The 13,467-nt window shown below is 38.9% G+C and overlaps 1 protein-coding gene across 4 annotated transcripts in view; it reads right to left on the bottom strand.

Moving 5' to 3' along the window:
- GABRB2 (gamma-aminobutyric acid type A receptor subunit beta2) overlaps positions 1–13,467 on the bottom strand; it is a 195,934-nt gene that overhangs the window by 25,652 nt on the left and 156,815 nt on the right. For 3 of the 4 annotated variants that reach the window (XM_070414478.1, XM_070414476.1, XM_070414477.1), the window contains exons 7-10: positions 12,598–12,735; positions 10,562–10,714; positions 6,657–6,898; positions 1,934–2,047 (exon numbers count right to left, since the gene is read on the bottom strand). In XM_070414478.1, coding sequence (XP_070270579.1) covers positions 1,934–2,047; positions 6,657–6,898; positions 10,562–10,714; positions 12,598–12,735 — 647 coding nt within the window. The remainder of the gene's footprint in view (positions 1–1,933; positions 2,048–6,656; positions 6,899–10,561; positions 10,715–12,597; positions 12,736–13,467) is intronic. The other variant, XM_070414479.1, reaches the window with a different exon arrangement.

Raw genomic sequence — 13,467 nt, 5'->3', positions numbered from 1 at the left:
CCTCTGAGGATTGTGCCATATATCTTGATGCTTTTACAAGTTACAGGTTTAACAGCTCATTATTCTAAGTTTTGAATACTGGTCCTTGTTTCACAGTTCACATATGAACCCGAAAGAGGACTCAGGTGATAGAATAGACATACCAAACAAAGGACAGTATCTCAGAGGGAAGGCAGGGTTGGGTGGGAAGAGATCAACCAAACAACTTGCATGCATATATGCATAACCCATGGACACAGACAATAGGGTGGTGAAGGACTAGGGTGGGGTGGTTGGGGAGGGGCAGGCTAGAAGGGGTCAATGGGAAAAAAGGAGACATATTTAATACTTTCAACAATAAATATTTTAAAAAGCAGAAGACATTAAGATTCATATTTCAATGTGAATAATTGAACATTCTCTTTAACATGTCATCAGGGTATCATTAACTCTTTCAAGCTATCAACTGAACAATTTAATGCACCAAAGAGACATATTTTCTTTAAAATAGCCTCATGATCTGAGGATTTTCTGAATTTTCATGTAACTTTACCCAGTCATTAGACCAATCATGTAGTATACTTTGATTTTAATTTTGAAAAAATACAACTGTTTTCATCATAAACCTAAACTCCAGCTGTAGAACATTTTCTAAATCATTAACATTCTACCCAGAATACAGCCCAATCAAACCAGTCTACTTCAATTTCAAAAACAGTAGCTAGAATTCAAAACAAGAACAACACAAATGAGAGAGCCTGAGAGAACAGACATAGTAGGGACTGGATCTTTAGGGGATTAGAACTAAAATAGTGATGAACAGAGTTTCAAACATCTCCCGGAATCTAGTTTATCATACTCTGTTACTATATGTAATACAATAAGTAACCAAGTTAAAAAACAACTTAAAGTCATTATTTAATAGGTTAACCATCCTTGTTCTCCACCCCAAGAGCAATAATAATGGGTACTGAGGAATTTGAGGTCAGGGCAATAAAATTAAGGAAGAACATGATACTCAGAAGATACAATAATGATAGCTCATCTGGCATCAAGTCCTCGTAAGAAAGATTCACAAGCATTTATTATCATTCACTACCTCACCAAGAAATAGAAATTTAAAAAAACTGGAGTCGGACAAGTAGTGTGTGATAAGGTAAAATGGTGACAATCATCATCATCATCATCATCATCATCACCATACTTTTCTTCCTTCTCCTCCTCCTGCTCCTCCTCTTCCTCCTCCTCCAATATGGAGGTCAATATGAATGACAATTTGCCAATTAAGAATTGTAAGCACAGAAACTCAGAAACTAAACTCTAAGTAGGAGCCTTACTACTGGTTTTTTTTTTGGAAAATTTCATTCAAGAGTTTTGATGCAGAACAATGTCAATCACTGCCTCCTTTCTATCAATAAAATAGTGCTGGGTCTGCCAAGATAATACTTATTTGTAAAATAAGTAACAACGAAGCAACAAGGACTTGATGCAAACATAACATTCTTCAGCACAAATTCATAATCTAGGACAAAAACAAGTTCCTCAGTTCTGAGCCAACCAACAGGAGAAATGCACAATTCTTCTTCGCCTATTCCACTAGCCCAAAGACACACAAGAGCACTAAGGAATGGCAGACACGGGATGACACTCTACCCTCTCAGTACAAATGAACAGGAATCTCAAGAGATGATCCACTTGGTTTCATTCTCTAGCACAACAATCTCGACTGAGTGGAACACTGAAGCTTAGATTCATCGTCGCTGTATCTTACAAAAGCAAACCTGGGAAAACCCCATGAGGGTCTCACAAAAACATTCAACGTATTCCCACATCTCTGTGGGTACAAGTCCATAGGTTATCTGCAAAGAACGCATACATTGTTTTAAAGGGAACAGCTAAACAAATTGTCCCCAACAGAAATACAAATAAATGGATTAAAAACTGGCTAGCTAACCGTATATAGAGAGAAATCGTAATTGGTAGTCCGTCTAGTTGGGGAGAAGCTTCCAGTTGGGTCCCACAAGGATCGATATTGGGTCCCATTTTGTTTAATATCTTTATAAAAAATCTGGAAGACAAAGTAGAGAATGTGCTAATTAAATTGACTGATGCCACTAGATGAAGATTGGTGGTTAAAGTAAACTACATATAGATAAATGCCACTGGTCTTTAGAAAGACTGACGATCACAGAGAATAGGACTTCTATTTACTTGTATCTTTTTAATGTATTAAAAAAACTAATTCCAAGCACGAGAAATGAATTGATTTAAAAGATCTCCGTGGCTTTGTATAACACAAACTTAGGCACAATGGATAAAGACAATATAGACACAATACCCATAAATGCAGAAAATGCAGAATAAAGAATGCTCCCACATAGAGGTATTTTCGGTGCAGCTTTACTTGGAAAACTGGTGGCTATGGATCTCTCAAAAATAATTTCAGGTATGCAAGAATCAACGTGGTGGAAAGGTAGGAGTAACTAAATTCTCAAAAATGTATATATTCAGTTATTAGCAGACAAATAAACAAGAAAACAACATAAAGGGAGCTGAAAAATTGAAGGGATAAGCAAGAAAAGTGCATAACATTAATCCAAAGCAAATTCTATAAGGAAACACACACACACACACACACACACACACACACATACACACACACACAAATAGAAGAATGCAAGGGATAATAGGAAGGACTCTTCTAACATTAGGAGAGAGACTCTTTTTTTTTTTTTTTTAACCTCTCTAGAAGACACTTGGGAAAAAGAAATGTTAAGTAGACCTCTTGTTGGTTTGAGGTTTATTTTAAAAATCTTAGGATTTTGTAACTTAATCTGTCACATTGAAGACAACTGGAAAGTGACATTGCTTGTCAGTCACGGACTCTCATGTAGTCAGGTGGGTTTTTTAGGTGAAATGAGTATACAATCGAATGTGGAATCAGCTTTTCAATTCGGTATTATTTTTTCACTTGTTAGCACAGCGGGCCACACTCTGGATAAGTAGCCTGGAAAACCCAGCTCAAGCCTCAGAAATTTTGTTAACTTTGCTGTTCAACCTTGAAAACTTGACTTTCCTGAAAAGTTTTAGTTTCTGCATTAAATGACAGGATAAGAACTGTATTGAGAACTGCTGTTCAACCTTGAAAACTTGACTTTCCTGAAAAGTTTTAGTTTCTGCATTAAATGACAGGATAAGAACTGTATTGAGAACTGTATTTATCTTGCTAACAAAATAAAGCCTTACAGGAAGTTAATACAGAGAAGAGATGGACACATGTGAAAGCGTGCCGTGGAAGCAACGTTGGCTCCTGCGTGGCCAGGCTTCCACTTCCACTCCGCCCTGACCTCAGCACAGAGAGCACAGTATCAACCTCACTTTGGATGACCTGACTTACAGCTCCCATCTCTAGGAAACCATCAAAAGGAACATGAAAAAGTCAATCCCCTCCCTACTGGCTAATTTTTCCAAAGCAGCCAACAATACTTAGCTGATTAGATGTGCCCAATCTTTGGACAACAAAAAAATAACTTAAGAATTACAGTTGGAAAAAAGGGACATTATTGATTAAAAAAAAATAGGTGGCACTATCATGACACTCCCACAAAGAAAGCTCTGTGTAGTCAGATCCCCATGTGGGTCTCCCCTAACCTTCCATGCTGGGGTCAAAAGGAAACCAGGGGCATCTGAAAGGCTAGCTGATCACCTTTTTGTCTTAATCTAATCAAGGCAGCTGTGACTATTCTGACCTCAGAAATGACTGATACCATTTGAAGTAGTTCATGTGCTATGGATTTTAAAGCTAATACCTGTTGATGATACATGATTTCCCTGCTTTGATTTTACAACTTCTGACCTGAAACATTTCTCCGCAGATAATTCCCTCTTTTAGGGATGGGACTGCATCCTATAAGCCAGGGGCCGGCAAACTGCGGCCCTTCCCCTTGGGTGTGGCTCTTCCACAAAATACCATGTGTGGGCGTGCACGTACAGTGCGATTGAAACTTCGTGGCCACACTCAAGGGGCCAAAGAGCCGCATGTGGCTTGCGAGCCGCAGTTTGCCTACCACTGCTATAAGCTATTTGTGTAAAATACACAAGCAAGCTTTGCCAACAGGTCTAGATGGATAATGTCTACTGTTTATAACATTTTAATATTTTACTAATATTTTCCACTTACTGAGTGCGTACCATGTACTGAGGACTATGTTACACCCTTTATACAGTGTCACAAACACTCTTCATAAGAAAACTATGAAAGAGGAATTAACCTTGTTTTACAGATGGGGCAACTGAAGGTTAGCGAGACTCATTTTCTTTTGCCTATTGTCACACAACTATTAAACAGAGAGTAAGTCTTGCACTTGACTGACCTCGAAATAGTTCTTCACTAACATTGTGCTAAATGGTAACTCCTGCTGTTCTAATGCTATGCTTGGTGATCAAAGAAAGTGGAGAAACCACCTGTCTTAGAGAGTTTAAGACTAGGACAAACATTGTTTCTGGGCCTCAGTTTCTCCTACTTAAAGTCAGAGAATTGGACTAGAGCAGGGGTCTTTAGCTGGGTGACACTGACATTCTGGGAGGGACAATTCTTTGTTATGGGGAAGCTGCATGATGCACCATCGCTGTTCAGCAGCATCCCTGGCCTGTATCTACTCACTAAGTACCAGAAGCAACCCTTTCCCCCCTGTTTTGACAACCCATAATGTCTGCATGCCCAGAGATCCCTGGGGCATGGCTGCCTGCGTGTTGGTCACTGCATTAGAGGAAGTGTAGGTATGTCTGTTGTTCTCTCGTATTCTATATTCTGAATTGTGGGTCCACCGTCAGCCAAGAGAACCAGCTTTTTTTACCACCACAGGGCACCTCCACCTAAGTACCCTGAATTTAAAACCATCAGTTTGCTGTCAACATGCCACTCTCTAGGTCTTAAATTTGTCATTTAAATGCAAATTGGTCTAAAAAAAGTGGAGAGATGAAAGTGAAAAAAAAGATCAGATGGTATTAAGTCAGCTTTGCATTAGGCAATTGATTTAGACTCATTTCAAATGGCAGGAATATGAGACAGCTTTTATTTATTTATTTATTTATTTATTTATTTATTTATTTATTCATTTTCTTTCCTTTATTAAGGCCACTGTATCAGGGCAATCATAAAATGGGTTTAAATAGCACAGCCTGAGAGCCTCAATGCTACGTTGGAATCTATGGACAGTTTTCAATAACTGAAACCTCAGACCAGCGGTTCTCAATCTGTGGGTCGCGACCCCTTTGGGGGTCGAACGACCCTTTCACAGGGGTCGCCTAAGACCATCCTGCATATCAGATATTTACATTACGATTCCTAACAGTAGCAAAATTACAGTTATGAAGTAGAAATGAAAATGATTTTATGGTTGGGTCACAACATGAGGAACTGTATTTAAAGGGCCAGAAGGTTGAGAACCACTGCCTCAGACACTAGAAAGAAACTGACAGTTTCCCAGACCTTGGTTCCTTGGCTTTCAAGGGCCGTATGTAAGATTTGCATCCTTACAAATAACATCTCCCAGGAAAGGAGTGCCTTTGGTTAGAGAATAGCCCATCAATTATCAGACCTATGGATACGTGCAGACATTAGTGAGCCAGCAGCTTTCACTGGATTTGCTCCAAATAAAACTCAATGATAGATGTTATTTATGGTCTTCTATCCTTGGAATTAAATTGATGTTTGAAATATTAAAACATCAATTAAATAATCAGTGGTATGGTTAACAGTTCCAGAGGTTTAGAAGGATTACTGTCTTCCTAGTTCCAGCACTCTGAACTACGATGCTCAGGCATACCCCAGGGCAATCAAATCAGAATTTCTGGGGAAGACACCCAGCCTTCCGTATTTTTACTGCTCTGCCAGTCATTCAACCAGGCGCTGAAGGCTGAGAATTATTGCCTTAAAGAATGAACCAGTTTATAACTGGGAATTATTCTTTGCCTGTGCCTGATTTAAGCAGGATAGTGGCCTCCTGTAGTCAAATGCTCCAGTGATTTTAAGTGGCACATGTGCAAGGCATTCAGTAATTATCTGTCACTTAAGGAGAAAATGATTCTTTTCTCCCCTCCCCCGTACCCCCTCCTTCTGATGACTTCAAAGAGAAAGTCTCAGTTTGCTGCTGGTAAGTCTTAAATACACCTCTGTACTCGCTTATCTCCCTTCTAAATCCAAGAGCATGCAGAGCTCAGGCCCCGAGCCTTCATCTACTATAACCTAGTATTTAATAACATCATTAACATTTTTATTTATTTATACCTAAGCTTATCTTTTAGCAAGTGATACTGATTTGTGTGATACGAAATTTCCTTTTTAAATAATTTTAAATAATGTGAGTAAAATTCAAGAGATATCAAGTAAATAATAGCACACATCATACTCATATATTGAAAAAGTCACCAAGGTGGTTTTCAGGTGACTGTGGTCTGGGCAACCCTAGTGTTAAGGTAAAGGGCATCTAAATGTTGTGTCACAGATTTGGGCTGTAATTGTGCCTCCATCGCTAATTATCTTCATGATTTGTGGAAAATTACCCATTCTCTTCCCCGGGCCATGGTTTCCTCATTTGTTAAACAAGACCTTTGACCTACATTGCTGGCATTCTTCTATGCGTTTAAGAAGCAAGGAAGGCCTGACCCGCATTTACCTTGTTGACATCCAGGCGCATCTTATCACTGTTGGCGCTCGCCTTCTCGGCTGCTTTCTTTTGGCGTTGGGGTCCCCTCCCAAAGAAGATGTAGTTGACCAGAGCATATTCCAGAAGGGCCATAAAAACAAAGACAAAGCACCCCATCAGGTACATGTCAATGGCCTTCACGTAGGGGATTTTAGGGAGAGTCTCCCGGAGGTGAGTGTTGATGGTGGTCATTGTAAGGACAGTTGTAATTCCTGGAAAAAGAAAAAAAGAGAGTTAGAATAATGATGCTCCTGTGTCCTTGCTGCTCTCATTACAGCTGGAAAGATTACTGTACTCTTTTAGTCATTCCCATATGCCACAAAATATTTACTGGGCACTTATTATAGTTCAGCTCTGTGACAGGCCCTGGGGATATGCACAAATCATCTATTTGTAATAAACATTACTTATTTAGAATCCTTCTTTAGTTATATTTATATATTACAGTTATATATCTAATGGGAGGGGGAAAAGTGATTTAAATGCTGCTGTGTTAGATACCTGTAGGCTGTATGTTGAGAATATAGAGGAAACACAGGTTTTGGAGCTCCGTTTTGAAGAATGAGTGGGAGTGACCCAGACAACCCAGGACTGAAGGTCAAAAGTGAAGTTTAAGTTAGACGTCAGGGCATTGGTGGTGGAGAGAGTTTTCTGTGTGGGGTGAAGGTATACAGCTCACTGAAAGACTCCCACAAAGTCAACGTGGTTACGTGAGGATATGGTGGGAAGAATGGTGAGGAGACTGAAGGTTAAGTAAGAGCTACATCATGGAGGGCCATATATACAGAGCCTAACGAGGAGTCTGAACTTGAAATTATAGGCAATGTAGGGCCACTGGCCAGCTTGGAGCAGGGAGATATAGGGGCAAATTGTGTTTATGATAGTCACTCTGGTAGCTATGGGGGCAGGTATAGAGAAGCATACAAGACAGGAATAAAGAACACTCCCTCCAAATAATTTGTTAGGAAGGGGAAATAAAATAATTACAACAGTAAAAAAATCAATCAATGCATTTTATAGATGATATGGACAAATGATTGTAAAAATGTGGAAACTGCAGATCTAGGATAATAGAGAAGTTGAAACCTAACCTTCGTGTTTCTAAATTGGGCACTGAGGCATGTAATACACAGATAAATTATACAGCAGTATTGCAAGATTCCTTATGGAAAATGCCACACTAAGCAATGGCATTTATAATTATAATTATTCATCCAGCTATGTAAGCACCTCGAACTGGGGGGAGTAGTTTCCCTCAAAGGTATGATTGGAGGAATAGACATTGCTATGCAGGAAAAAGCATGGGGGTCCAGAGTACCTGGTAGGATAAGTTCCTTGTAAAAATCGGCAGAGCTCAGAGTCAAGATCCCGTAGGTGGGAGGTTAGGCAGTCTACATATGAACTGGGACCTCTCCAACTCAGAAACCTGTGTCCTTAAACACTACCTAATAACACATCCCAGAAGTTATGTTTCATTTCTGTGATTTTTTTTGGGACATAAGTTTCCTGATTTAATTTTCTCTCTCTAATAAGATCATAATTTTTGTCTTGTTTTTATGCATGCTCCTAAAACAAATATAGAAAAAATAATTTTTTAATAGATATGTGTGTTTTTTTAATTGATTTTAGACAGAGAAGAAGGGGGAGGGAGGGAGAGGGAGAGATAGAAATGTCAATGAGAGAGAAACATCTATCAACTGCCTCCTGCATGTCCTTCACTGGGGATTGAGCCCACCACCCAGGCCTGTGGCCTGACCAGGATTTGACCCAGTGACACTTTGGTGCATGAGTCGATGCTCAACTACTGGGCAACACTGGCTCAGCAGAAAAAATAAATTTGAGCATCTAATTCTGAGCATGACCAGAAAAACCCTGGCCTTGCTTTAGAGCTAGGTGTATTACAGTTCTCAGATGTTTCTTTTTTATGACAATATTAATCTTTTTGAAACATTTCCCAATTTCATTTTTCTCTTCTTTATGTCAACCACAGATTATCCTGTATGGCATGCATATCATAAAACTGACAACGCTGATTTTACTATTTATCTAAATCTCATTTTAAGGCATTTCTGACCTAGTAATAAATTGTTCACATAGGGAGATGGATGAATTGGGGGGAAGAAAGAGAGAGAGAGAGAGAGAGAGAGAGAGAGAACAAACTCATGGATATGGACAACAGTGTAGTGATTGCAGCGGGGGTGGGGGTGGAAGAGAGTATAGAAGGGATAAATGGGGATGGAAAAAATAAAATAAAATTTATATAAAGAAGTAAATAAATTACTTATTATTCCTGTAATAGATATAAAATAGAAAACAAATATTCACTTTGAAATAAGATATTTACAAATTTCATTCATTCCTTTATTCAGCAAATATTTACTGAACATCATTTTCTATGGGAGACACTATAGATGTAATGGAAGAAAAATTAGATATTGACCTTTCTCCAAAGGATCTTCCAGTACCAGGAGGAAAATGACATCACAAAAGAATGCATAACAGTGGCTGGCCTACAGAGGGGAGCTCTCTAGCACTTTAAGAGGTTAAGGCACAGGGACTGGACTCAGAACAGGAGGTCATTACTTCTCCCTTCCTTTCTTGAACTACCACAATCTAAGCTCAACACAGCAGCCAACGTGATTCCTTCAAAACTGAAATCAAATCATGTTACTTCTTTGCTCAATAACTCTGTTGGTCAGCATAAAAGTGAAGCCTTTATTATGGCCCTCAAGCCACTTCATAATCTTTCCGTCCCCTCACACACACACTATCCTAGCTCCTGAACTCTCTCTGCATTTGCCTTGCTGCCACCTCATTGATGTGCTCACGGACTGGAATATTCTCATCCAGGTAACTGTGGCTTTTCATCCTCTTCAAGTCTGTTCCATTGACAATTTCTGAGTAAATTCTACCATGATTATTCTAAACTGTACCCCCTGGCATAACTAACCTCCCCCTTGCTTACTTCCCTCAATAGACTGACCATATTATATAATTTGCATGGCTATTCAATTTATTGTCTATCTTTTACTGCTGGCACATAACTTCCAGAAGGGCACGGATTCATCTCCAGTGCTGAGAGTATCTGGCAGGGCACATCGTAGGCATTCAACAAGTCCTTGTTGAATGAATAAATAAATGACTTCTCCAAGGAAGTAACAGTTGCATTGAGATCTCATGGTGGAGGAGTTAACATTTCAAAATTGAAAGGAATTAGTCAGAATTCAAAGTAATAAAGGTTGTGTAAAAGGTCATAAATTTACCATATCTGGAGTTAGCATCATGAAAATGTCCATGAAATAGAATTTATTCTCTTTCTTTGGTCTTATAACAAAAGAAAAATCAAGCACTAGATATCTGATGCCATAGATTATTTCCTAAAATTTTTGCTTGGTTTTCTCCTGTCCCCTGCCATGCCAGTCCAAAATATTCATAAGACTTTAGACTTCCTCCTGCTTAGCTACTTTTTACACACTACATTTCCTGTTGTTTTGCTCAGAACAACAAAAAGATGGGAGGGTCATCTTTCCAGGTAAAGAAGCGCAGATAGAAATTTAATAATTATCAAGTGATATTACAGGAATTATGCTTCAATAAAAATATCACACGGATGGGACTAATTACATTACCAACAGCTATCTAGTTAACTAATTTTGACATGAAAGAGCTTTAATATGTGTTTAATTGATTTAACGCTGAATCAGATCACCCAAAGTCTCAGAGTCAAATCCTTGTAATGTGTGCAGTCTGGTTTCATCATGTGTTACAAATTCCAGGAAGGAAAGTGCATTTTTGGACACACATGCATGCACATACTCGCACACACATGCACACATGCATGAGTCAACTCCTCAAGCAGAAAGAAAATGGCCTACCTAATGCCACTCTTGCAGCTGAAGCATCGTAATTAATCCAGAAGGAGACCCAGGAGAGGATAGTGATCAGGATGGAAGGCATATACGTTTGCAGGATAAAGTACCCAATGTTTCTCTTCAACTTAAAACTGAGGGACAACCTGGGATAGGAACCTAGAAAGGCAATTTTAGATCATCATTATCAATCAATACTTGTAGGATACTTTCCTTTAAAGGCCCCTAAACAATCTATATATTTTCCTAAATTCAAGTTTAGCTTCTGGTGAAGAGTAAACACTTTCTTCTGCAAAAGATGTCTGAGAACACTGCGTTTTTAATTAGCAGGAGTTACTCCATGTTGACTACATCCCATTCTTATCATTAACAGAATTTCCGGTTTTCTCTGCTTGGCCTCATGTACTGGATCAAAAAATACTCATTATCCAAAACTGTGATGACAAGACAATTTGGGACAGTCCCTTTGTCCCCCCTCAATTGTTTCTTAGCTAGTCCACCCGTTAAGGTATGTTTTGCATATAAGAATCAGGTTGCACACTCTGATGCTAGTAAAAGATAGCTAGCTCTTCACACACAAAGCCCCAGGATGGTTTTTAAGTCTGGATCAATGGCTGTACTTCAGACAATGCAGCAACTCCCTGAAATTTCAGGATGGTTTTCAAGTGTAGGCATAATTTTTTTTTTCCTAAAATCAGTGTATTCATCTAAGTTCTAAAGCAGGGGTGGGGAACGTCCGGCCCATGGGCCACTTAAGGCCTACAAAATCATTTGGTCCGGCCCTGCCAAGGCATTAGTGGCGAGTTAATTAAATGTTTGACCAAATAGGGCAGGCTAATTTTTAAGTTGATAATTTTGTATGGCCCGCGAATGCTGTCATAAATATCCAAATGGCCCTTGGCAGAAATAAAGGTTCCCCACCCCCGTTCTTAAAGGGATCCCTGACCTACTCAAAGGTGGAGAATCACTATTCCTGAGCAGTATCTGTGGGAGATACAACTAAAGCATCACATTCCTGAAGCAGGATCCTTTGATGTGGTGACCTGGGATTTACACTTTAGACAATATGTGTAACAGAACACGTCGTTAGAACATAGATGGTTCACACTGATAAATAGTATCTTTATATGAAAGTAAGAGTATTTTAAGTAGGAACTCATTTATATAGTTTTAGCAATTCAAAAGACTTCATACTTAGGAAAAGTTTCTGTTATTATTGTTCTTTTTTTTTTTTAAAGCCAAAGGCTACACTGTATTCTTACTAAGCCATGCAACTCTTGCCTGAAGTTGTTTTTAGGGACAGGAAGTACCCAAATCAGAGGGGAAACTCAAAATTTACAGTTATAGGGCTAGCTATTTCCATGTGCGGGATTCACTTCAATGAGACATATTCCTGTGGGCTGATTATTTTCCCCCTTAATGAGTGATGTAGCAAATTACCACTTTACTGGGCTTTCTTGTTAAAAATTTGTGCTGATGAAACAAAGTTTGACAACCTAAAACCTCAATACTAGCAGGGTAAGGGCAGCAAAAGCATCAGGATAACCTCAGGATCTGGAAAGGTGTTTACTTGCAAAACAGGGAGTCACACTACATAAAGCAATTCCCATCCTCCGAGGAAAATGTGAAATTCTCCTACCCTACTCTCTTCAGAGAATTTCGCTGTGGTCAGACTTGAGTGAACTGTGACTTGGTTATTCCCAGCGTATTTGAAAGAATGATGATCAATTCTGTGAGATGCATAAAATCAGGGGAACTGACCCAGGTCTTCATTCCTTTCTCTATCCTTTGTACAACAATTAGTCCCTTCGTTGGCCAATGAGAGACACGGCGCTAAATCTTTCAGCATTGCTGGGGGTGCCTTCAGGAAAATAACCAGATGGGCTGCAAATGAGCAATGGGATTGCTGGGGACCTGATGGTTTTCAGCAGATCAGTCTTCTAGAGTCACCATCCTTCCCTGGGACTCAATCCTGATATAAGTGACCCCTGTTTATAAACAACGATGACTCTTTTACCTTAACCCTCTTCCCTGATACAAACCTGTGGAGAAAACAACCTTTTTGGTGATGAGTTTGTAATCTACAATAGAGAACTGTGGAAGTTCAATCTTTGTTACTCCCGTTACTGCTTTATCTTCCCCACGCCAGTAAAACTCAATGTCGTCAGTGGTATATCCATCTGTAAAGAAAACACACAAACACACACACACACACATAAAGACACACAAAATGAAAAACAAACAGACAGAATAAGGTTAGTAGATGAATTATGTAAATGACAATAGCTATAGTTAAGGGGTATTATTATATGTTAGGTACCATGCTAAGCACCTCAAGTACATTAGCACATTTAATCCCCACAACAAACTGATGAGGGAAGCATAATTAGGCCCCCAGAGGAAGCACAGGCTCAGAGAAATTAACAGCTCACATTAAGTCTTGCAACTAGGAAGTGGCATAGTTGGAACTTGAACCTAGATTTATCTGAGTATGAATCTCATTCTCTCAAACATTATCATATTATTACATAACCCTGATGGCACTCTAAGAGAAGACAAAAGAAGAGGAATATCATTTAAGTTATCAATACAGCACTGAATACTATCAAACTTCCCCCCTCCATATAAGATATTTGAGTTTTAAGTCAGAAGAGAAATGACTATTAAGGGAGTCATTAATTTGTTAATATTCATAGACATGACCTCCAAATTTGATTTTGTAGCATATCTGAATTCCAAAATTCTCTCCAAAACAAACCTCAAAACAACATTGATCCTAATAGTTTTAAGAAATAAATACAAATGTATATAGTGTATTCTATCAATGCACAGTGCATTTAGGAGGTATACTTCCATTCATTCAACAACTATTTACTGAGCATCTACTATGCTCATCAATGCACAGATGCTGG

Source organism: Myotis yumanensis, unplaced genomic scaffold (assembly GCF_028538775.1).
Source record: "Myotis yumanensis isolate MYYU_CA2020_CCGP unplaced genomic scaffold, mMyoYum1.0.hap1 SCAF_5, whole genome shotgun sequence".
Classification (NCBI taxonomy): domain Eukaryota; kingdom Metazoa; phylum Chordata; class Mammalia; order Chiroptera; family Vespertilionidae; genus Myotis; species Myotis yumanensis.
Note: the sequence above shows the minus strand (reverse complement) of the source record. Positions and strands in the feature narration are given on the sequence as shown.